The sequence below is a fragment of the Ambystoma mexicanum genome, chromosome 4q (assembly GCF_040938575.1).
Source record: "Ambystoma mexicanum isolate Mex_15411 chromosome 4q, UKY_AmexF1_1, whole genome shotgun sequence".
NCBI lineage: Eukaryota > Metazoa > Chordata > Amphibia > Caudata > Ambystomatidae > Ambystoma > Ambystoma mexicanum.
Window position 1 is genome coordinate 438,440,778 of NC_090928.1, and position 24,893 is coordinate 438,465,670.

The window sequence follows — 24,893 nt, forward strand, 5'->3', positions numbered from 1 at the left end:
TGTGTTCCTATAGTCCCTAATAGTGCAAAGATGATGGTATCAATTGGGGGATCTAAAACACCTTGCCATACACTAAACAGTGATGCTCAAACTAATATTTCTGGAGTTGTAGATATGTCGGGTGAGGATGAGTTTACTGTAGAAATAACGATAACGTTTAGAAGAGCCTGTATACTTTTAAGAGGAGCTACCAGCAACTCATAAGACAAGTTATAACTGACTTGTTTTAGATCTGTAGAAGGCCGACCAGGGAAAGCAAAACCCAATGGTACCCTGAATGACACAATGTTATTCAAGGCAGGTAAACCCTATTGGTAAGCTTTTACACCCTGTTACAAATAATACATATTACTTTTTTGAATGTGCAGCACTATTCAAGTAAAGCAACTTGTATACTTTTACTTGTGACTGTATAACTAGTAGTGGCTTGCCCTAGCAATTTCCACAGTTACAACATTAACTGATAAAGTACTTTTTAACTTGTTACAATTTCCAGATAGAATTCTTCTCAGTCTTTCCCTAATCTAGAGCATGTGTTTTCTCAGAGGCAGAAGAGGGACCCTAGTGGTCTAAGTGCCAGCTGTAGGCAAGTCAGGATGTAGGTAATAAATAAGTATTGGCTTCATAGTTAAGTGTTCAGGGACTTCAGAGAAGGCTCCCTGTATGCGTTCCAGCATCCGGCCTCGGCAAGTTATATGGGGAAACTCGCAACCACACAATCACCCACTTAACCGCCCAGGATGCACACCAGAATGAAGTATTACCCAAGCCCACACAGTACCTTAGGAGAAAAGAGCTTGAGTGGTTTCCTTCAGGATTCAGCAGCACAGAACCTGGTCCCTGGATTCTTGGGTCTGTAGACAGAAGAACTGGACACTGGATGGGAACTTGCAGCAGTCTTCGGATGAGGCTTCCAGCAAAGGTTGCTTCACGGATTCTCGCGACTCTGTGAATTTAGTTTCTTTTTTTACAGCAGCCAGATGAAGAACGAATAGCACAGGTCGAATTCTCTTCACTCACTCGGTCCTGAACTTTGGTGAGGGGGCTTCAGGGATTCAAATCTTGTCTCTGGAGATCCAGCAAGAGCCCACCAAACGTTCGGGCAAGGTTCGGACTTCCGAAGACCATGCACTGCACTTGTGCTCAAGGTCCCAGGGTTTTGGTGGTTTGCAGCCCAGCAAGGCTTCAGCATGTCGTGGGATGGCTCAAATTGCAGGTCATTTTTAAGTCAAGTGGATCTAACCAGTCTCTGGGTAGGGGTCATCACATTCGGGACCCCCAGTTAATTTGGAAAGAAGGCTTACATCAGTCTTCGGTTGCACAGCAGGCTCTCCAGTCGCTGGAAATCGCTGCAGATGTCTTCATCTTCCTCTTCGTATTCTGCTCCAGTGGTCGACTTGTCAGCAGCTTCCAGGATCGGAGTATTTATCAGTAACTACAGCACGACATTGTCAAACTCTCCCTGCAGTTTACAGAAGGGGAGGTCTGGCTGTCCAATTAGGACAACCAGCCCACCATTGGGACTTGGTTCCTTTCAGGCAAGGTGAAAGACAAAGGGCTGCAGAGTTTTGCACTCCTCCCTTGCGTCCTGCCTTCTCACACACTGGAACCTTCGCAGGGAATACAAAGGATTCCTGCTAAAGACAAAACTTCCTCTCAAGTCGTTTGCGCCTAGAATGGCAGAGGAAGACCTCAGACAAGCAAACGAGAAATGCCGAAAGAAGGAGCCCACCATTCTAGCAGAATGGGGCCCCTTCTGTGCATTACCGAGGCTGATTTACCAGCCTGCGAGTAATAAGACTAAAAAGTCACTAAGGTAAAACCATTGCCACCAGCCATTCAAGTAAACTTAAAATTGTAACAAAAATGTTAGCAGGTAAGTAAGAAAGGGGATATCTTGTATCCCCCAGCACTCCACATAAGGTCGGGTTTGCTGGCTCACTTAAATCAAAGTAAAGTGGATGCGAATACCACTTAGTTCACAGAAGAAATAAGAGAACTAAAAAGGAAGCCACTGTAATGGTACATTAGTCAGTTCAAAGTTATAGGGGAACTACAACTCCCAATCACACACTATGGAGGGACATACAAAGGTCCCCCATAAAGAGTAAAAGACTAGGTGAGAGGTGGAAAAAGATTCCCACTTTCCTAGAGGCAGGGTAAATAATTGCCAAGTCCAAGCAAAATGTTCAAGAGTTGACACAAGTCAGGAAGATTTATCATAAAGATTAAAATATTACCTAACAGTAATCTCAATAGTTACAGCCACTCATGTCTCCTCTATAATAAACCTGTGCCCCCTCTCCTACAAGCAACTTCAGTTATGTGATGTTACCATCTACCAGATGCAATCTTGAATTTTGGGCCATCAATTTAAAATTGCTGTTTCAGTACACCGTTAATTTTCAGCCGTATCCGCCTTCCTTATGTACGAAGCTATCAGGCTTCAGACAGTTCCAATGGACATTTAAATTGTGTTAAATGCAGAATTTATTAAGTGTAATTACATTTTTTATGACTATGCCCTTATTTCTCATTAATAGGTTGCTGAAAACTTTGTTCCTCCGTTGCTTGATGCTGTTCTTATTGATTACCAGCGAAATGTTCCAGCTGCCAGGGAGCCGGAAGTACTAAGTACTATGGCCATAATTGTAAACAAGCTTGGGGGACACATAACGGCTGAAATTCCACAAATCTTTGATGCAGTTTTTGAATGCACGTTAAATATGATAAACAAGGTAGGTGTCTCATATATTGAAGATAAAGCTGTGCTTAATTTTATCGGTGCTGTATAGACTTTTGTACATTTCTTTTTTTCTATCAGGATTTCGAAGAGTATCCAGAACACAGAACAAACTTTTTCTTGCTGCTTCAAGCAGTAAATTCTCACTGTTTTCCTGCGTTTCTTGCTATTCCACCAGCTCAGTTTAAACTAGTTTTGGATTCCATTATTTGGGCTTTCAAGCACACAATGAGGAATGTTGCAGACACAGGTGACAATTCTTTTTTTATTGATTCTGTACTAAATTGCTGTCTTCTACTTCTGAAAAAAACAATTACTTGATTGTAGTTTCTAATGGCATCTTTACTTATGCAGATTACGTCTTTCTAGGTTTTTATACTGTTTAATCACCACCATAATAATCTGAGCACCTAGGTTTGTTTGGATTTGGCATAGTTGCCCTTCCAAATATAACCATATCCAGGCCTGAATTTGGGGGGGGGGGGGGGCGGGTTGGGGGGCAGGAGAATGTTTTGATTGGGGGAAAAAAAAGTGGAAAGGTGCCCGGCAGAAGTTTGGGAGAAGGGTGTTTGCATATATCATTTTGTGCTAGACTGGTTCATGTTGCTCCTGTTAAATAGACCATAAACCTTTGACACCCTTCATTCTGCATTAGTGTTGGACTATTTTGAGCCATTTTGGAATCCCTTTAGCAAGAAGTCCTCCAAGCTGCTCATATTTGACTGCAGATGATATAGTAATTTATTAGCCAAGCCTTTATTCCTGTGTATTTTGCAGTTTGTAGCATTTGTACTACACGAAACCTGCCTTGTGGATTAAGTGTCCATAGATGGGTATGATGTATTTTTAAAATCTGCTCAACCAGGGCCAAGGAACTTACAGCACTGACTAATATGGTTGTTTCCACTACTGAGTGTTAAGATTGATTTCTAGAATCCGCCTAGAATCTGGCCTGGTGGACTGATTTTAACCACCCTAGTTATGAACTGGGGTCTCAGAGGTTAGCCAAAACCCAGTCAAATGGCGTGGATGAGTAGTAACGGTGGGTCTCATCAGTGTGTGTGTTGGGGGGTGGGGGGGGCCTGCGCTCAATGAGTCCACACAGTGTGGCACACAATTCATTTTAGACAGTCATGTATACAAATAGTTCTCCAGCATGGGTTCTGGCATAGATTCACATGCTCATGAATATTTCGTCAAGCTGGGAATCCTCGGTAAATAAATCTGTTTAATTTCTGAACTGTCTTTCTCCAAACAATCACTGGGCTCTGGGTCATACTGCCCTCCAGCCAATGACTGCCTTCTACCTAAGCCCCCGCACCCTGGCAGCCATCTTCAGATTTTTGTAACTTGAGGGAAGGGCCCTTGAAGTGTCAGAGCAGAGGGCTGTAGAGAACAAAATACACAAGTGGGTTCGCTCTGACAACTAGATTTAGAGGGGGTACTCTTTTTTTGAAGTACACATTAAGTTATTTAGTCATGTCACAGGTATTCAATCATGTGTAATAAAGGTGAAACCTAAACACAAATAGAATTAAAGATTCACATATTCACATATGGTAAAGTTGCATTTATTAATTATGCATCTCAACATAGAGGGATTAGTAACCCAAAGTATTTAGTTTTTTATCAAAGGCTTTTGCAATGTTGTAAACCTTTGCATTTAAATTTGTAGATTCGAAAAAGTTTTTTCACAAATATAGTTCCATTTTGGTGCTTTGGAATTGAATAGTGACCACCACCTATTAGTGACAAGTCATAGTAGATTTTATCTATATAAACATATATACCATGGTCACCCGAAAGCCAGGCTACAGAAAACCAATAGCTTTTCAAATTTATTGTCAATATTGGTTGTAATATGTTTATATAGATAAAATCTACTATCACTTACAACATTCAGGGACACTTCCGTTGAAATACCAGGGTGTGTCCGTGGGCGAGAGCGTCCAGCACCCAACGGTCGGTGGAGATGGTCTTCCACACGCTGATGTTTTGAACTTAATCCTCGCCACTGGGAGCCAGTGCAGAGATTTTCAGTCCTGGAGAGGTCTGATCCTTGGGCTTGAGGCCAAGGACAAGTCTTGCAGTGTTGTTTTGGGTGAGTTGCAGGGGGCAGAGAGTAGAGGCAGGCAGATTTAGAAAGAGGCTGTTGCAGTAGTCCAGCATAGAGAGAACCAGAGCTCTGGAAGATGGTGAGCTTCTGGGGGAAGGAGAGGAGAGGAAGAATACCTCTGAGGAGGTGTAGCCGATAGTGTGACTTCTTAGACGTCAGAGATGTAAGGGGAGAAGGAAAGTGTGGAGTCAAAGATGACCCCAAGGTTTTTAGCCTCGCAGGCCGGCCAGAGAGTGACAAAGAGGGAGCAGGTGAGCCGACAAGGAGAATCTCGGTCTTACTGGCATTAAGGCAGAGATCATTGGCAGCACACCACTCCTGGATGGCGGACAGACAGAGATGAGAAAAGAGGTGGCAGATTGGAGCCTGAAAATGAGTGGAGTGTCATCCACATAGCACTGAATGTTGGGGCAGAGTGTGGCAATGCGGTGGGCAAGAAGTGCCAGGTGTTGGTTGAGAAGCCAGTGAGAGAAGTGAGACCCCTGGGGAACGCCACAGGTAGAGATGGAGGAAGGACCCAAGCTGGACCTGGGAGAGTCGATCAGAGAGGAAGGTCGTCGGCCAGGGCCTGAATGATGATACCCAGGTTATCACCAAGACGGCTGAGCATGATGGCATGGTTGACTGTCAAAGGCAGAAGAGAGATCAAGTAAGATGAGGACACGGCGTGTTGGAATCGAGGTTGGAGAGCAGGTCTTCACAGATGTTCGGGAGAGCAGTTTCCGTTCTTCTGGCAGCTCTGAAGCCAGACTGATGGTCATGGAGATGACCAACAGATTCAGAGTAAAGATTAAGCTGGGAGATGGCCAGCTGTTCCAGGAGTTTGCCCAGGAAAGGGGTGATGGAGATTGTATGCGATAGTAAGCCGGGCAGCAAGGTTCGGCAGAGGATTTCTTAAGAGGGTGCACAAGGGAATGCTTCTGGGGGGAGGGGAAGACTCCAGTGGGGAAGGAGTAGTTGCAGAAATCAGCCAGAGCGGGAGCCAGGGTGTCAATGTGGTCCTTGATGGTTTTGGAGGAACAGGGGTAAACCTGTTTTGATGAGACTTTAATAGATCTGACTTCTCCAGAAACGTTGCCTGGGGAGAATAGGGGAAAGGCAGAGAAGGAGGGAGGAGAGGAAGAGCAGGGAGAGAGAGAGGACTTAGCCAGGCAGGAAGGGTCAGCAACATTTTATCCTTGAGCCAAGTACATTACTGTACCGCGCCTTGAGGTCCTTTGTTTTCTAGCCCTAGTCATCCACTAAGGATTTCTAGGTAACTGGACAGTGTGCCTTGGCAGTGGACTGGTGGCAGCAGAAGCTTTTTCGTGAAATTGTATAACTTTACAGTGCCATACTGCGCGTTTGGCTCATGACTGTGGCTAGTGTCCGTCATGGCTGTGCCACATGGTCTTTTGTCTTCTCCTTTGGCCATTTTGTCTGTTGGCCGTCCCCCTGGTCTTTGTGACCTGGGAATTCCTTATTTGGTCATGCAGTTGCCCGCAAAAGACGTGTCTTTCACGGGTTACTGCAGGTCACGTATGTGGGTACCCACAAAGTGGGCTGGGACAGTCTGGTCTGAAACCACACCACTGGTACCAGGGTGTCTGGTGTGCATGAGGGCAGCAGTGGTCCCCGATTGGGCCACTGCTGGCGTGCATGAGTAGGGTTGATCTCCTCATTGTGCGTCTGAGGAGGGGGTCCTGCATGCAGACCCTCAGATCAGCAACCGGTCTGGATCTATCTGTGGACGGATCCAAGTATCCAGAAGAGCCGAGCAGACCCAAGGACTATCCGGAACCATGCAGAAGAAAGTTGGCACCCTGCGGCTGCTGTTGTCCTGGTAAAGCCCTGCTTGCGCTTGATCTCCGAAGACCTGTGAAGGTGCTTCAACCCCTTGGAGTGGTGGGACCAATCGCTCTTGATGCCTACTGGTTGCCGTGCAAAAGAGCTTGTTCAGAAGTGTTCCTGGGCATCAGATTGTAAGAGTAGGCTGCCCCTGCATCACTGCGACAGTTGCTGAAGGCAGTTTTCCTGACGCTTATTGTGCCCTGGAACCAGCTGCATCAGTGTTTTCTTTGTTCTTCAACCGAAACAAGAGATACAGTTCATGGTGTAAACCACATCTGCACCCGTAGCACCTGTGCACTTTGAAGCCGATTCAAGAACCTGAAATCAAACAATATGGCAAATCCCCCTCCCCCTTTCCCCTCCCCTTCCAGACCTGCCAAGTTTAGACCCAAACTGAGCTAAGGGCGGTGAGCACTGAAACCACTTATCGGTGGCTCCTTGTTCATGCATTGTATTTTACGCACAGGGAATCCCCTGTTGTCTTATTTGGCTTGGGTAGCCTCAGCTTCCTAAAGTCCCCTGAAATATGGGAATAGCTTTGTTCATCAAAGCAGGTCCTCCCCTGACTCTTTGAACCAGTTTTCACCCTTCAGTATCCAATCTTTAACTTTTCTAACTCCTTACAAATTATACTTTTTGACGTTTACGCATTCATTGTACATTGAGCACAATGCTTCATTGAACGTAAGGCTGGACTTTCATCAGGGTTATCCATCACTGAAAAATGACTATGCTATAAAGTTTGCCTGCCCTGTTTCGTTACAGGTTTTGGCGGTGTTCAGTACTTTACCACATTGACATCAGTGACTATATATATTTTACAAAGTGTGTTCGAGGGGTGCTTTTACTGTGCATTTCATTATTCACTTGTTTATTCTTGGGCCTAATTGTGTATTTTTGTATGCTACTGTTGGGACTGATGCTCTATACTCTGGCCTGGTGGACAGATGTATAAAAGGCCAACCTATATTGTGACCGGGACAACTCTGGGAGCTGTAGCAGTTGGTAGCCAAGTTTTCTTTCGACAGATCTCGGTTTTCTTCGCAGGTCTCACAGCTGGATAGTATTCTTGTCTCCTTCTGGTTTCTCCAGGATCTCCGAGGAACGGGTGCATGGGTCCTCTGATCCTAAAAGCCAGTTAAGTGCACACACACACACACACACTTTGCGTTTTCCGGGGCACTGGAAGTCCTTATAAGGATTTGAAGAAGGCTAAAGAACAAGATGGCAAAAGGACAAGTGACAAATCTTGTGGCACGGCCATGTTTGACCAGTAGCCACAGTTAATAGCCAAACGTGGTAAGGCTGAAACAAAGTCCCCCAAAGTGGGAAAAAGTAATTGCTGCTGCCAGCTTATCCTTTTATCACACGTAGAGTAACCAAAAATCCTGTTAGTCTAGGGCAAAACAAAAATGTACCCCATTGTAATGAAGTGTACGCTGCATTGTACAATGATAAAAAGTTACCAAAGGTTATACAAAAGTAACTAAAAGTAGTTGCATGAATAAAGGGAAACAATGTTTCCCAGTACTGATAGCCTGAAGGACAAGTCTGTTTCCCCATGACATATGAGCAAAATACAGTACAGTGAAGTTTAAGGCTTCACTGCACAGCAAAAAGTACAGGTCAGATTACAAAATAAAAGCAAACCATTTTGGGGTTCCATAAAGATGGATGGAAAAATCTTTCCTAACTACTACGAAGGGTAAATATTGGTGTCTTTTTTATTTTATTTTTATAACAAGATTTATTTATTCTGCAGAATTAAACAGATTACATCAATCTAGAACACATCTTCTTAAGGTTCTTACATTACATAATGCACTTATGTCTCATTACCTTTCACGAAGACTCCATGTTCTGTGGTTTTTATCAGTTTTCTGCCCCCCAACTTCCTTCCCCAACATCAACCTCCCTCCCCTCTCACCCACCCTCAACTTGCAACAATTTCTGAGTCCAATCCCTGAGCTTGACTTGCAGCTGTATTCTGACGTCCGGTTTCGAATGTCCTTAGTGTATCAATAGACATGGGACTTTTTAAGTATTATGGGTCTGAAGAAGTACGCTTCTGTCCTTCACAAACTCTAAAAGGTTCCCATATCTGCAGGAATCTTAGTTTCCAGATTTAAGGGCACATATTTTCTCCATTGCCATAGTCCCCCCCCCCCCCCATATTTTAACCCACCACCAGGCTGTTACTGGACCAAGTTCATTCTTCCACCCTTGAGCCAGTGTTATTATCTGCCGATAGTAAGAAGCGCAGCAGTGTTCCCTGATGCTGCCTATGTGTTTCCGGCCACCGCTCCCAGCAGGATTACTTCTCCAGCATTGGATCTTTCATGGATTCACATGCTGTGAATATTCCCCGTCAGGCTGGGAGCCTCGGTCACTTTAACCTAGCGTTTTCCTATGGACTAACTTTAATGTCCTATCAACGTCCTTTTTGGGTGCTTTAGTCCCCACCAATAGGACGTAGACTGTAAATAGCCTCGCCCCACGGCTTCCCTTCAGATTTCAACCATCTCCAAACTGTTGGGATCACCTCGCATTTGTTGTGTTTTTTGCACATGCGTGTGCTCTTTGCATATTGCAATGGCTTGTGGTCCGAAGAAGTCAGTTCTGGCCCTGTGCGACTTGTGGGTTGAAGGTGTATGAGGGTGACGGGGATATGGATTGCCTCTACTGCCTTTACCCTCATCACTCTGCTGACTTGCGAGATCTGTGGAGGGTTTTCGCAAAAGACTCTTACCAACTGCAATCAGTGGTTGGTTTGTTGGCTTAATGAAGGCACCTACCCGGCCTCGGAGGTGGGGTCGGTCCAGAGCCTGTCCTCAGAGCACCCTCTGCAGTCGACGGAGCATCGCCGGGCGGCGTCGGCCGAGCCTCTGGCTAAGAAACCTTGTCCTGCTCCTGTGTCAGAGGTAGGGAAGAGCGGTAGATCCTCTTCGAGTAAGCAGCTGTCTAAGGGGTCTTCGTCCAAGCATGGTCGTTCGGACCATTCCCGAGGGTCTGGTGGTAGGCCCGAGAAGACGGCGTCGCAGGAGAAGGCCAATACGGACTTGTCTAAGCAGTCCTCTTCAGGGGACCGTCACAGGTCCTCCTGTAGCCGGGAGTCCACTAAGCACTGATCCAGTGCTGCCAGGCCGGTCGGGTTGCCTGCAAAGTCTACACCGCTGGTGGCGGTTCCGTCGTCGACGGTTGTGTCATTGGCTACGGCGACGACAGTGTTGGGTAAAGGCCCGATGCTTTTCTCGTCATTGAGGATGGACCCGTCCGGTTTGTTGCCAACAAGTGGGGCTTGGCAGTCTTCAGCTTTTGACTCACTTCTGTCCGACAACATACTACATCAGGAGACCGCAGCTTTTTCGGTGTCCTCTGAGGTGGACGACGACCGTGGGCCCGTCGGCCTTGGGACTGCAGAGTGCTGGATCGTCGACATTGGTGGGGATTGGGTGCTGGTCCTTTTAGTTACCCACTGCTGAACCTGTAGTCTATGCTGTCACTCCAGGTTCTGTCCATGCTGCAATCATTGTTAGGCCAGCTGGATCCGAGTTTGCCTCCACTGAGGGGTCCCGGTGGGGCCTGTCATGGACGCTGCTGGTGTTCCACCTCATTCGTCTGCCACGGCTGGGTTGCCGGTGCCACGTCCAGTGAGTGAAGATAGTCCACGTTTGTACCCTGAGGAGGCTGAACTGCCGGAATCTGAGTCGGATAGTGTGCCTCGGGACACCATGTATACTGGTTTTGTCGCAGATGACGGATGATGCGTGGGATACGGATGGGTAGGTGGAACAGCCACAGATTCCGGCACAGCCGTCCCCTACCGATGATGTTGGGGCGTTCCACACCATGATGGCGAAGGCGTGTGTGGAATTTGGACTGACACCTGAGTAAGAACAGGAGTGTTTCCTGTTCGATCACAGGGGCAAGAGACAAAGCGGTATTCTGTGCCTATTCTGGACCACGTGTGGCAGGAGGGCCTGTCACGATGCAGCATCCCTTTTCGGAACCGGCTGTCAAAGGGAGACTGGAGAAAAAGTTCAAGGCCCCCGGACTCTACCCCGAAGTGCTTAGTACCGCAGCCCACTCCTGAGTCGGTTATCGGCGGCGGCCAGCCGTAAAGCCCGGAGTCAGCACAAGTGTGTTACTCCTCCGGACAGTGAAGCCAGGAGACAGGATGCCTTCGGGAAGAAGGTTTTGACTGTTGGAACGACGACTGTGAAAGCGGCCAATTCCTTTGCGATCATGGCACGCTATGATCGTGAGATGTGGCATCGGCTAGCGCCTATTTTGGAACATCTGCCGGTGCGTGAAGGGGAGGAAGCTTCCAATCACAGTATTAATATTGCGGTTGACCTAGTGGAGTCCGGCTTTAAGCAGATTAGTAATGGGGTAGTGCTGCGTCGCCAAGCCTGGTTTAAGAGCACAGACTTTTGCCCGGAGGTGCATTATAAGGTTCTCGACATGCCCTGTGAGGGGAGCAGTTGTTTGGCGGGAAAATTGATGAGGCCCTCAAAGGGATGAAGGAAGACGCGGAGACTGCTAATTCATTGTGGGCTTTGCAGAGTGGGCGCTCTTTTTGCTCCTTTCGACCATTCTGGGGGGGATTCAGGTAATGATCGGTGTGCTTCTACCAGAGACCGGGGTTACGGTCGGTCAGGTTATTCCTCCCAGGGGTATCGGAAATCGGCGTAGAAGAGTCAGGACTTTCAGGCCCAGTGGAAAAGGAGAGGCAGGCTAAACCCCAACAATGACTGCCATCGGGGCGATCTACTGGGGGGGCAATGCACGTGGACGAGGGGTGCAAGATTACGTTGGACCGTTGGGTGTTGGATACAGTGCGTCTGGGCCAGTCGCAGGAGTTCAAGTGTTCCCCGGTTTCCATTCCTCCTGTGTATGCTTTGCAACCTCACCTCACCTTCCCATCCTGCGGCAGGAGGTAGTTCTCCAGCATTGGATATTTCATCGATTCAGATGCTCGAATATTCCCCGTCATCAGACTGGGAATCCTCGGTAATAAAAATGATTTAAATGTTTTTAATATACACATTGCTACATAGAAATACATGTACATAGCCCATTATGGCCTATGAGTCATTCTATTGTGTAGTCCCTCCACCTCACTTTGGTCCTTTATGGCCCCAACCAATGAGGTGACAGGGCTTAAGCTCCGCCCCCGGCAGTCATCTTCAGATTTTTCACTGCAGTCTAATAGACATAGGGAATCCTCAAGCTCTCTGAGCTCTTCAATTCTTTTTCTACTTTTTGTGTGGAATATATTTTTCAAATATATTCTACTTTGTTCCCCTGCTAAGGGGCTTTGGTCTCAGATAATTTTTAGGACAAATAACTTTTGTTTTTGACCCAAAATCGTTGTGTAAACCTTCTCTTCAAAATGGCTGCATCTCAGGCTGTAAAGAAGCCTTCCCTGTTCAGGGACTGCACGAGGTGGAAGAAGTTAGTTTACATGAAGGACCCTCATGAACATTGCATTTACTGCTTGTATCCACATGACATTCAGAAATGTGATATTTGCAAGTCCTTTTCCAACAAGACCCTTCAGGACAGCCACAGAAGTCTTCTTTTACCACTCCAGCATTCCATCTGAGAGGCAAACTTCAAAGAGAAGGGCCTCTTTAGTTGAAAGGAGTTCCTCTCCCATTGCCAAAAGTAAGAGGAAGCTGGAGATAATACCGGTTCTACCTCCACTGGACTCCACAAGCCAGAAGAAGTCACATTTGGCAGCAAAATCTACCTCCAAAGGTAAGGAGGAGTTTGGCAAAGTCCTGGTCATCGGATTTATCGTCCACGAAACAGTTTTCGACTAAGGAAACGCAACATTCATCCATGAGACACTCGTCCATGGAGCACTCGTCGATGGGGAAGCGACCATCCAAAACACATTAGTCGACGGAACTACCGTCGGCGGGACGCTCGTCGACGAACGTACCATCGACCACAACACCGTCTGCGACAACGCAAGTTCCTGCATCTACGGAGGAATTGGAGCCTGAGGCGCCTCCCGCCAGGGTGACACCTGTCATTGAGGACAGTTTCATTGAGGCTGCAGAAGCTGCTGAACCAATGGTGGCACAAGTTTCTCTTCTGGGGGACATGGCAGAGCTTCCTGACGTAATTCTCCAGAAGGAATTTTCAGATGCAGAAATGGTGGAAGAACAACCTTGTCCTTCTCTTAAGCAACAGTCCCCGTTGGCAGCCTTCTACAGAAGAGGCCGACTATCCTCATGACCCGATAGTGATGTTGTCCATACAGAGGATCATGGATGAGTTCTACAGGCGTCAAAGGGAGCAGAGCAGGCCAGGTGATTCGATGGAACCGGAAACTCGTAGGAGAGACACGTCTCCAATTCCAGGTACATCAAGAAGTTCACCTCACAGGAGTAGACTTCCAAAGAGAGCATGATCACCTGAGCCTGCTCGAAGATCTAGGAACAGGACTCAGTGCTTCACCGACAAGGGTCCCATCACCACCACCACCACCATCGCATAGACCTCGATCTCCGGATAGGGATCCAACAATGGTGTCGTCCTCCATTTCAGTCTCGGATTGGCAGGAGGATCTTTTTAGAGAATTCTCTCTTCCAGAAGAAGGCGAGATTACACAGGAGCCTGACGCAGCCAGTGAGTGGGATGAATACATCGTCGGGAAGCCCAGGAAGAAAGATTCCCCAGGCGATGCTTCACCTCCGGATGATCTAGTTTCTTTCCACATCATAATAGGCAAGGCTGCAGAATTGTTCAAGATTCAGGTTACATCAGAGGAAAAGAAATCGCTGCTTTATGAGCACAGGGACAAACGCAGGAGGACGGTGACCACCATTCCTCTCCTCAACACCATCTGGGAGTCTGGTTCCAAGATCTTGTCTACGCCCTTATCTACTCGGGCTCTGGTGTCCAGACCAGAGAAGAAATATAAAGCACCAGAGTCTGCACCGCTTTGTCTGAGAGGTCATACAAAACCAGACTCGGTGATCGCAGTTGCAACTAGGAAGAAGCTTGCCAAACCCTCTTCGCCGCTGTCCGCACCACCGGACAAGGACGGACGTAAGCTATAGGCCATGGGCAGGAAGGTATCAGCTTCGGCATGGCTTACCATCAGAGCGGGCAATGTGCTGGCCGTTACTGCGAGATTTGACTGCGAGCTGTGGCTCCGCATGTCCAATTTGGCTAAGCAGTTACCACCAGAGCTCCAGGAAGAGGCTAGATCGATAATCGCCGCTGGTGAAGCTACCTTGGATCATATGATCGACGCAGCGGTTGATGTGGCCGAATCAGGCTTCAGACAGATGGCCCATAGCACAGTACTCAGGAGACGGGCCTGGATGAAGGCTACCAATTTCAGGCCCGAAGTCCAAGCATAGATATTGGACATGCCCTTTGATGGACAAGAGCTCTTCGGAAAGGAAGTCGACGACCACCTGAAGGGAATTAAATCAGACACGGACACAGCCCGAGCCATCAGTTCTTTAAAGGACAAGGATAAGGACCGTCTGTCTTTTCGCCCCTTTACAGGCTCATCTTCTAAGTACAGAGGGTACGGCCGCTCCTCTTATGGTCAGAAAGCGCAAGGTAGCACGTGCCAAGAGAACAAGTATCAATCCTCCAACAGATACTCCCATAGAGGCAGGCGTGGCTCCGCCCAGGGGAAGTCGCAAATCAAACCAAACTGACTATCCGATTCTTTCCCCTCAACGTCACACCACGGTGGGGGCGGGGGGGGGTAAGCCAGTTCTTCCAACACTGGCAGTCAATTACATCGGACAAATGGGTGTTGCAGGTGATCCGAGAGGGTCACACCTTAGAATTTCTAGAACCCCCTTCCCTGCAACTTCACGCGGGGTGCATAAGTTAAGGCAGGTCATGTCCGAAGTTCAAAACAGCCGTAGAGCCAGAGCCGTACCCCCAGAGGGGAAAGGGTTTCTACTCCTGCTTCTTCCTCATCAAACAGAAAAAAGGTTAATGGAGACCCATCTTGGATCTGAGGGCACTCAACAAATATATAAAACGCATAACATTCAAGATGGTAGCATTGCAAAGAGTGCTTCCTTGGTTAAACCAGCATGACTTCTTGGCCACTTTAGACTGGGAGGATGCATACTTCCATATACCGTTCATCCAGCTCACAGGTAGTTCCTCAGGTTCACGGTGGGAGAGCTTCATTTTCAGTTTTGAGTGTTCCCGTTCGGGCTGAAATCAGCACTGAAAGTTTTCGCAAAATCCTTGGCACCAGTAGCTGCAAAACTCAGGGGGACAGGAACAGAAGTCTTCCCATAATTGGACTGGTTGATAAAAGCATGTTCTGCCGCAAGTGCTCGCTCAGCAGTTTTAAGGACTATCAACCTCCTAAGAGAGTTAGGTTTCTCCATAACAACACGAAGTCCTGCCCAGTTCCCAGCAAGACAGTTCTCTTCCTGGGCGCCGAGTTCAATACCAGCATTCCCAGGGATAGACATCGGCAGAAAGGGTAGCAGCGATTCTACGCTCAACCTCGTGCTTCCTGACGGGAGAGAGAGACACAACATCTGTACGCTCTTACAAATCCCTTCTGGTCATGATGTCCTCGTGCATATGCCTCATAACAAATTGCAGGCTTCGCATGAGACCGGTTCAGGAGGCCCTGGACCACCAATGGAAAAAAAACTCGGATGTTGGGAGGACATCCTCCAGATTCCATCGACGTTACACAAGGCTCTTTGATGGTGGGATGTTCCGCGGAATCTTCTACAAGGGATGCCGTTTCAAGCACCAACATTGACCCTTCTGCTGAGGACAGACGTGTCATTTATCAGGCTGGGGCGCTCACCTTGTGGACCTCCAAACCAAGGGCACTTGGTCAGCACAAGAGTCCCAACTCCATATCAATGTGTTGGAGCTCAGGGCCATAAGGTGGGCGATGAAGGCTTTCCTGCCTATGGTAGCTGGACAGGTACTTGCAGTCCAGACAGACCACACAACCTCCATGCCCTAAACAAACAAGCAAGGAGGCACAAGGTCAGAGATCCTGTCGCAAGAAGCCCAACAGCTATGGGCATGGGCCTTGCACCACAGAGTGCAGATCAAAGCAGAGCTTCTTCCAGGAGTGGACAATGTCCTAGCGGACAAACTAAACGGGGAATACACGTCGTCTCGCGAGTGGGAGCTAGACGAAAAGGAAATCCACCTGATTTTTGCCTTATGGGGCCATCCGCAGATCAACCTTTTTGCCAACAAGGACAACAAGAAGTGCCGAAGATTTGCCTCGGCACACGGAGTATCAACCAATGGGAGGCGCTTTCTCAGTGCCTTGGAAGGGAAAGTTCCTCTATGCTTTTCCCCCCATTCCTCTCATTGCAAGGGTACTACGCAGACTGAAGGAACAGAATTGTTCAATGATCCTAATTGCGCCGGATTGGGCACGACAAGTCTGGTACTCGACTCTGAAGAATCTATCCCGACGACCCCGATTCACTTCAAGGCGCATCAATTTCTGTTGGCGCATCAATTTCTGTTGACGCAACAGAACCACAAGGTCCTCCACCACGACCCGAGGAGCCTATCTTCCAAGGCATGGTTTCTGAGCAGCGTAAACTGATGAATCTTAAGCTACCATCAGAATGTTGGGATATCATCAGGACCGCGAGAGCCCTGTCGACACGAGTCGCCTACACAGGAAGTGGACTCTATTTTGCAAGTGGTGTGAGAGATCTGCCCTCGATCCTCTCACTGTTTCGGTTGACCAAGTTCTACCCTACTTATTGTGGCTAGCTAAAACAGGACTTTCATTGTCCTCCATCAAGGTCCATCTGTCATCCATAGCAGTGTAAACCACTCCAGAGATGCAATTTTTGCTCTCTTTGCCGGTGGTTAAAGTCTTTCTGAAAGAGCTGATGCGTACTTATCCTCCTACGCCCACGCCAGTCCCGAACTGGAGCCTGAACACCGCCTTGACAACCCTCATGCAACCTCCCTTCAAACCCATACACAGATGCGACTTGAAGTTCTTGTCTTGAAAAACGGCCTTTTTGATAGCCATCACATCAGCCAGAAGGATCAGTGAGTTGCAAGCTTTATCGTCTGAACCTCTGTTTACTTTGTTCCAGAAGGACCGTGTCATCTTAAGACCACATCCTAAATTCCTTCCTGCTGTCGGAAATGACACTCGCGGAGCGCATTGTTTTGCCAAATTTTTTCCAGAATCACACTTCTGAAGCAGAAAGAACATTACATTCTCTGGACGTTGCGAGAGTTCAAGTTTTACTTGCGGAGAACCAAGGCGTTCCACTCCTCAAATCGACTGTTCATTGCTTACTCTGGCAGTACCAAGGGCCAGTATATCTCTAAACAAGGTCTGGCACACTGGGTTTCGTCCTGCATCACCCACTGCCATCAGATGAAAGGCGACCCTCTAACTAGACCGCCATCAGCGCACTCCACCAGAGGGAGGGCAGCATCAACAGCATTCCACGCAGGGGTTGTTTTGAAGGACATATGCAGAGCCGCCACATGGAGCACTCTGCACCCGTTCGCGAAACACTGCTGCCTGGCTGAAGATGCTAACAAAAACTGCAATTGGACAGGCAGTGCTCCGCCATCTCTCTGCATAAGGTAGGACCAGCCTCCTTTTCCCAGCTTTCCTAGAGTATGTAACCGTTGTGTTGCTGCATGGTAAAAGGTTTGATCAGAAATGTTTTTCTGTATTTATGCATATATGTATAGATGGTGGCATGTTTTAACTGCTTGGTATTCTATTCAAGCATCTGAATCTATACCCCAACACCCCCCACCTCCACCCTCTCCTGAGAGGCTGCTCCTTCGCTCTGCATCCATCATACTGTAGTCTCTACAGTTCAAAATCTGAAGATTGCTGCCGGGGACAGAGTTTAAGCCCTGCCACCTCATTGGTTGGGGCCATAAAGGATTAAAGTGAGGTGGAGGGACTAAACAATAGAATGGCTCATAGGCCATAATTGGCTATGTACATGCATTTCTATGTAGCAATGTGTGTATATTAAAAAAACATTTAAATTATTTTTATCACCGAGGATTCCCAGTCTGACAATTGGGAATATTCAAGCATGTGAATCGATGAAAGATACCAATGCTCAGTGCTCCAGATGATAAGATTTTGAGGTGGGAGTAGTTTACACATGATTTTTTAAATTGGAGCGTAAATGCAATTTCAAGAGTAAAAATGAGTTTTCTCCTCTGCAGGAGAGTAAAACGTATCCAACATACACCCAATGTATACGTAAAATCAGACCCGTAGCCCAAAAGAGTTGTAGATCAAAGTTGTCTGGCTTGGCTTTAACCATTTTATTACACTTGTGGAAAATATTCTGCCATAAAATAACTTGTAAGTACCTGGTACTTAAACAGCTTCAGTTTCAAAATTCTAGAGCCTAGAAACTCTGTTAAGAACTACTATAGATTGAGACTGATGTATTGCATGCAGATGGAGTGTGAGTAAGTAATTGTTGGCATATGATTTACTTACAGGAACTTGCACACATAATCTTAGCAAGAGTCACAAACTGCTAATCTACCTTTCCTGCTGTCTGCTGCAGGAAATGCCAGACACTAGTTAGCAATATCACTTCAAATAATCAAAAAGTGCATGCAAGCTGAATTGCATTATGGTAGGGATATTTATAGTTTTAGTGGTTTATTGTTTGTGTAAAAATCCAAAAGCCATAATTCTGGCAATTGCAGTTAGGAAGAAATGCAGGCAAGTGCATAAATTGAAGACTGGTCCCAAAGCCCTACTTCAACACTAAAGTGTGTGATCCTGGACAAATACTTTTGCCACTGTGCCTTTTTAGCAAAAATCGAAATTGCTACTACAAGCGATTTATTTCCTACTAGTTACTACTAAAAAAGCCTGACTGGCCTCTGTTCCACTGTTCGACCTGTAGCATTGATATGATGGTAGTGACCATTTATATAATGCACATGACAAATTTTGTCTCTTGGCTTACTCCTTGCTGCTTGTTTAATATAACTTCACATGAACTCCTCGAGTATTAAAGACTTGCCTGTAACTTCCCCCATCTTCTACTTCCATCCTAGGAGAGCAGTCTTGAATGCCCGATAGGTTTCCTCCTCGATAGCCAAGAATCTGCATCTCGGACATAACACGCATCACAGCAAATTCAGCCCATGACCACTAATCACATCAGTGGTGGAAGTGGAAAAAAGGAACTAGTGGTCCTCTGGTTGCATCCAAAAAGGAGGGAGTAGGATGGCCGGACAGATGGGGTGGGAGGCAGGGTGGAGTATGGGGACAGGGGACCAGGATCACAAACCTTGGCTGAACAGTGAAGCAGGGATTTTAATCCACTATGCAAATTTGACCACATACCTTCCAAGCGTTACTCAGTACAAATTCGTTTGGATTTCAAGGCCTACAGTAGTAATGTCCTAAAGAGTTTACTTCCAAAAACACAAATTGCATAATAACACCACATGGCAACATGTAGATCCTTACATCAACATGTTAAGCCTGAATGGTAAACCATTCAAACACTAGAAGTCCCAAAAATCTAGTTAACCCCACTGTACTTTCAGTGAGTTAATAAAAGAAGTTGTGTAATACACTCAGATCTGGAGATTATTGCCCTCTACTGCCATCTAGTGGAAGAAAGTATTCTTTTTAATGAACATAAATACAGCATAAACGGTACGCAGAAGAAAATTAAATGCGCCGTAGTGGCTTTAATTACATGCGTTTAAAGCCAAGATATGCACCTTATCTGTAGGGCTGCCAATGCTGGAGGAATACAGTTACAGGTAAGTAACTAAGACTACTTATGCTACAGAAAGGGGCTATAGAATTGGTTCCGGTGGCAGAGAGGACAAGGGGTCTATTCCCGCTACTTTGTTGTGAAGAAACCCAACGGCAAGTGGCAGCCCATACTGGTTCTTCGGGCATTGAACAAGACTCTGCAACGCCTGAAGTTCAAGATGCTCACTCTTCGGGAAGTTATCCGGTCGGTACAGCCGAGCGAGTTTCTGGCGTCTTTGGATTTGCAGGACATACACTTCCACATTCCCATGCGTCGACGGCACTGCAAGTTTCTGCGGTTTGTTGTAGGAGAAGATCATTACCAGTTTCGGATACTCCCGTTTGGTTTAAAGTTGTCCCCCAGGACGTTTACGAAATGTTTGGCGCCAGTGGCAGCGTGGCTCCGGCGGGAGGGTCATCACGTATACCCATACCTGGACGACTGGCTGGTGTGAGGCTTGTCGCCAGGGGAGGCATAGGAAAGTCTTGGTGCTACCATGCAGCTGTTGCAATGGCTAAGCTTCACAATAAACTTCGAGAAATCCCTTCTGCCTCCCAAGGATTTGGTGTTACTGGGGGCAGAGTTTCAGACTGAACTGGGACTTGTGAAGCCCACGGGCAAGAGGGTCATGAAGTTCCTGCAAAGGGCGGCAGAGTGGAAGATCGACGCACGGGTGTCGGTTTGGACCTACATGTCGCTGCTGAGGGCCATGGCGTCATGCATTCCGCTGTTGTAAACTGTAGTCTCTTCATGAGGCCGGTTCAAGAGTTCCTCGCAGACTGTTGGGCTCAGTCGCGGCTCTTGGTCTGACCGGTTGGTGATGGACAGCGCACTGGTGGAAGCTCTTTGCTGGTGGCAGTGCTCGGACAATCTGGTTCGGGGCATGCCGCTGCTGGAACCGCAGTTCCAATTTACAATTGTGGCGGATGCCTCTCAGACGAGAGGTGGGGGGCGCATCTAGGCGGCTCCCAAGTACAAGGCTTGTGGTCTCGGGTGGAGGCTCGGTTCCACATAAATGTGCTAGAGTTGAGAGCGGTTCATTGGGCCCTAAAATCGTTTCTACTGCGCATACGCGGTTTGGTGGTGAGGGTGTTGACAGGCGATACCACCACAATGTTTTATCTCAGGGAGCGGGGGGTACGCATTCCACGGTGCTGTCGAAGGAAGCACAGGAACTTTGGCATTGGCCTCTGTTGCACGATGTGGGCATTGTGGCTTTTCATCTGCCGGGAGTGTTGCATGTGCAGGCAGATGCGCTCAGCAGGGATGTAGGTCAGCTGCACGAATGGCAGCTGAAGGAGCAACAGGTGTCCATGATCTTCCGGAAGTGGGGGCATCCTCAGTTGGGTCTCTTTGCAACGATGGAGAACAAACAGTGCAGGGAGTTCGCCAGCAGGTGGGCTCACACCGAATGTTCGCTTATGCATTTCCTCCGTTTCTGCTCATTTGAAGTACCCTCCAGTGGATTCGGAGATACCCATGTCATGTGAATCTGGTGATCCCGTTCTGGGCTAGGCAGCCGTGGTTCTTGGATCTCCTTCATCGGTCTGTGGCGGAGCAGTTTCGGTTGGCAGTGACACCGGACCTTCTGTCTCATGACAAGGGCGCTGCCTGGCACCACGATCTGGCATCTCTCAGCCTAACAGTTTGGCTCCTGACTTCTCTGAGTTTGGCTTGCTAAAGCTTTCTGGTGTTAAGGAGAATTCTAATAAATGGTTGATTTCCCTTACCTAAAGAGTCCCCCAGCAGCTTTGCTGGATTTCTAGGATTTATTTGTTTCACCTTTTTAAAAGGGTGAGCCTTTTTTCCCCACTCTTATATATGTTTTGCTATGTGTATTCCTACTTTCTGTGTGATCTTGGGCACTGGAGCCTCACCTACTCCACATGCACCACTTTTTCTGTGTTACACAGCACCTTCAGTGCAGTGACACAGGGTTGTCTTTGAGACTTCCCACTGACTCCATTTTTCTGGGGCTGACTACTGTCCCCGAGAAACAGGTAAAGTTGCCATTAACTTTATATAGTCACTTTAAACCACAGACGCAGTACACCCCGTTTTACGAGTATTGTAAAGGGTTAACTCTTACCTCTTTTTGTCTGTGCCTCTTGGAGCCTTGTTTCGCTCCATTAACATTAAGACTTGGCTGGTGGCAGTGGTATCTACCGTAACATTTCTATTGCGGTTATCTTACATAACGTGGTGTTAGGCAGAATCCACTGCAGTTCCCTTCGGGAGCACTAGATCAGATTAAGACTACAGGTATATGCAATAAATTCCCTTTGGTATCAGGCTGTACCACAAAGATTTAGTTGGTAGCTGTGGCTGAGCAGTCACTTATCTCAAGAGGAAGATGAGCAGTATTCAGGATTTACACACTAGGACTACAGTACTATGGTACAAGGAAACACTGACCAATGCTTTGTATACAAAAGAATATATATATTTAGTTTACACACTTCTAGTTCAACACATTAATCACAGTAAGTTAAAGCAGTCAGGAAAAGTATACACAACTCCCTTTTTAAATTATAGACAAGTTTGAGCAAGAGTGAAAACTGAGCAAAATGGCACAGGGTCAACCAAGCAAAAATGGCACTCTAGTAATTTCTCAAAAGGGAGGGAAAGGACAAGTTATACAGATTTAACCTCTTAAACACACAAACAATACTTCCCAAGTGGATTGTGAACAAGTTAGGCAAGGTAGCACTTTAGCAATAGTCATACATAGGTGAAGATTGAGAGAAATGGCGGAACAATGTACCTGAAAAAGTGGAAGCGGCTCCTGCGGTGGTGGTTCCTGGCAGCTCCTGCAGTTCGTGTTGTCCAGCAGAGGAAGAGAGGCTCTCGTCGTGGAGGAAGGTTCGAGTTACTGCACTACCAAGGGAAGAAGCCAGCTGCGGTGATGACGAAACAGATTAAAAGGTACGCTCCTTTAAATCGCGGTCATGGTGGGCGGGTGCCTGGCTATCCGGTCTCCAAGTGCAGGGCACTGGCGATTCGACCAAGGCAGGTCCTGGAAGGCGATTGACCAACTAGTTGGCCCCACCAGCTCAAGGGAAGAAGACTCTTGCAGGTGAAGATCTTCTCAAGTCGTTGGAGAAAAGTGGGGAGGATCTGCAGCAGGGCTTCACTGGTGGTTCAGTCGTTGCAGAGGTCTTCAGCTTCTCCTCTTCGGTTTCTTAGTTCCAGTGGCGATGTCTTGTCCTCCAGTCCTCAGGACCCTGCTTTTATGCAACAAGACCCCATTCATACAGCCTAGCTGTCACTCACACAGTGGGGTGGCTCTCCTGGCGGGAGAACCCCCCAACCCTATCAGGGCACAGTGGACTTGGGTGGCGTAGACAACCCTGTCCAGGGTGCCTATTCCCTCTCCCACACATCCTGTCTACCCCAGACTCGGTGGCGCCGAGAGGAGGGCTTCTGTGCAGAAGCCCGCCAAAAGGACGAACAAAGGATCCCCGACCTGGTTTAGGATTATAGGGAAAGACACGAGAAAGAAATTAAATCAAAGTTCTGGCAATAAAAACCTACCAGAGTGAAGTTAATATTAAAATAAAACAGGCAGTATGTTGGAGGCTGTCAGTAAAAGTGGTAGCCTCGAACAATGGGAAAATCCCATAGGAAAATATTCACGGTTGAATATTTATGGTAGAAACCACTGCCACCAGCCAGAAACTTTTGAGAGGGGGACTTTACGGTACCCCCTCGAAAATGAACACTAGGGAAAAACTATTAACACTTTCCAGTACTTCCATATTAAGATGGGTTGTACTGGTTTTGTTCATAAGGATTGACTAGTAATAAAGTCAGTGGGGACTTTACATGCCCTGGGAGACATTAGTCAGTCCCAGGGTATGGAGTCTATATTTGGGGGTCGATACGACACCCCTGTGGTACGCACAGAGGGTGCTGTGTACCACACATGTAAAAAGATGAATCCTATGAGGGTGAGAAAAACCCCATAGGGCATATGCACACAAGATAGCCTAAAACACACACTAGCAATCTAAGTGTGAGGAAAAAGGGGTCTCGCTCTTAACAGGAGAAAAAAAAATAAAGCCTTCCAATCCAGCAAAGCTGCTGGGGGACTCTATAGGTAAGGGAAATTAGCTATAGAAGAGAATTCTCCCTAACACGTGGTAATGTTTTAGGCTATTATATTAGCCCCGAACATAAAACCCGCTTGACCATATGTTTTATTTTGGTTCTGGCTGGGTTTAGTCGCCATTTGTTTTTGTTAGTCTTTCACGTATTTTTCTCTGCGCGCCAAACCAGGGATGACTCCTTTGTTCGCTGTCTTCTCGCTGGCTTCTGCAGAGAAGCACTCCTTAAGGCGTCTAATAGTCTAGGAAGGCAGGATGTGAGGGAGGGATCTTCGGACCCCTGCTATGGGTTCCCTTGTCGCACTCTTGTCTGATTGGCTAAGGGGACTGGCCTTGACAGGCCAGCCACCCTGCGGTTTGATTGACAGCCAGGCTGTATGAATGGAGGAAAACTGCATAAAAAGCAGGTCTCTGGGACTGGAAGAGCAGAGTCGCCACTGGAACGAAAGAACCAATGAGGAACAGGAAGAGGAGGACCCCTACAATGACTGAACCGCCCGTTGAAGCCCTGCTGCAGGTCCGAATCTCCAAATCCGACGACATAGAAGATCCTCCAAGAAACTTCTTCCCTTGAGCTGGTTGGACCAACCAGTTTGCTCAAACTACAAGCCAGGACCCCTCATCTGGTCGAATTTGCTGTACAGAGCTACAGTGGGCCGGATAGCCAGGAAGGTCGGACCCTGCTTGGGTTTTAAGGAGCGCACCTTTTATTCGTCGTTTGGCTCTACTACTCGTTTCTTCCCTGGGTAGTGCAGGACCCTCAAGTCTTCCTACTTCTGATCAGTCCAACAGTTGCTTCAGGAACCATGAGCCTGCCGGAACTACCAGGAATGTCTGCCTCAGCTACAGCCCCCTCTCCATTTTAAGGTACTGTGCAAATCCGGTTGTGCGTTTTGCTCACACGCTGTGAAAGTGTTTGGAATGTTTCTCCAATCCGAGGGCTTGTCCTTCTCTTCTCGAACTACCTTTTCTACCAACCAAGCTCGTCCGAAATCTGGACCACTAACTTTACTGCAAACTACTCTGAACTGTGTGATCTTGATCAAAGGACTTTTGACCTATTGACTTTGGCCCTAAGCCTTTTCTAGCTGATCTGCTCACTGTATGCTCTCTTGTTCAATTGCTCAGAATACTTACCTGTTGGTTTTGCCTAATTGCTGATAACTTTCTTTCCCTCCCTTTTAAATTGCTGGAGTGCCATTTTGCTCCCACTTCATGTTGTGAGCTTAACTTGTCTGAAATTTAAGGGAAGTGGTGTGGTGTATTTATGATTGTGATTTTGACCTTGCTTAGAATAGTGAAATGTTATACAACTG

The 24,893-nt window shown here is 47.3% G+C and overlaps 1 protein-coding gene across 2 annotated transcripts in view; it reads left to right on the top strand.

The window, feature by feature from the left end:
- XPO1 (exportin 1) overlaps positions 1-24,893 on the top strand; it is a 1,118,801-nt gene that overhangs the window by 864,058 nt on the left and 229,850 nt on the right. For both annotated transcript variants that reach the window (XM_069608010.1, XM_069608011.1), the window contains exons 20-21: positions 2,544-2,738; positions 2,825-2,993. In XM_069608010.1, the coding sequence (XP_069464111.1) occupies positions 2,544-2,738; positions 2,825-2,993 (364 nt within the window). The remainder of the gene's footprint in view (positions 1-2,543; positions 2,739-2,824; positions 2,994-24,893) is intronic.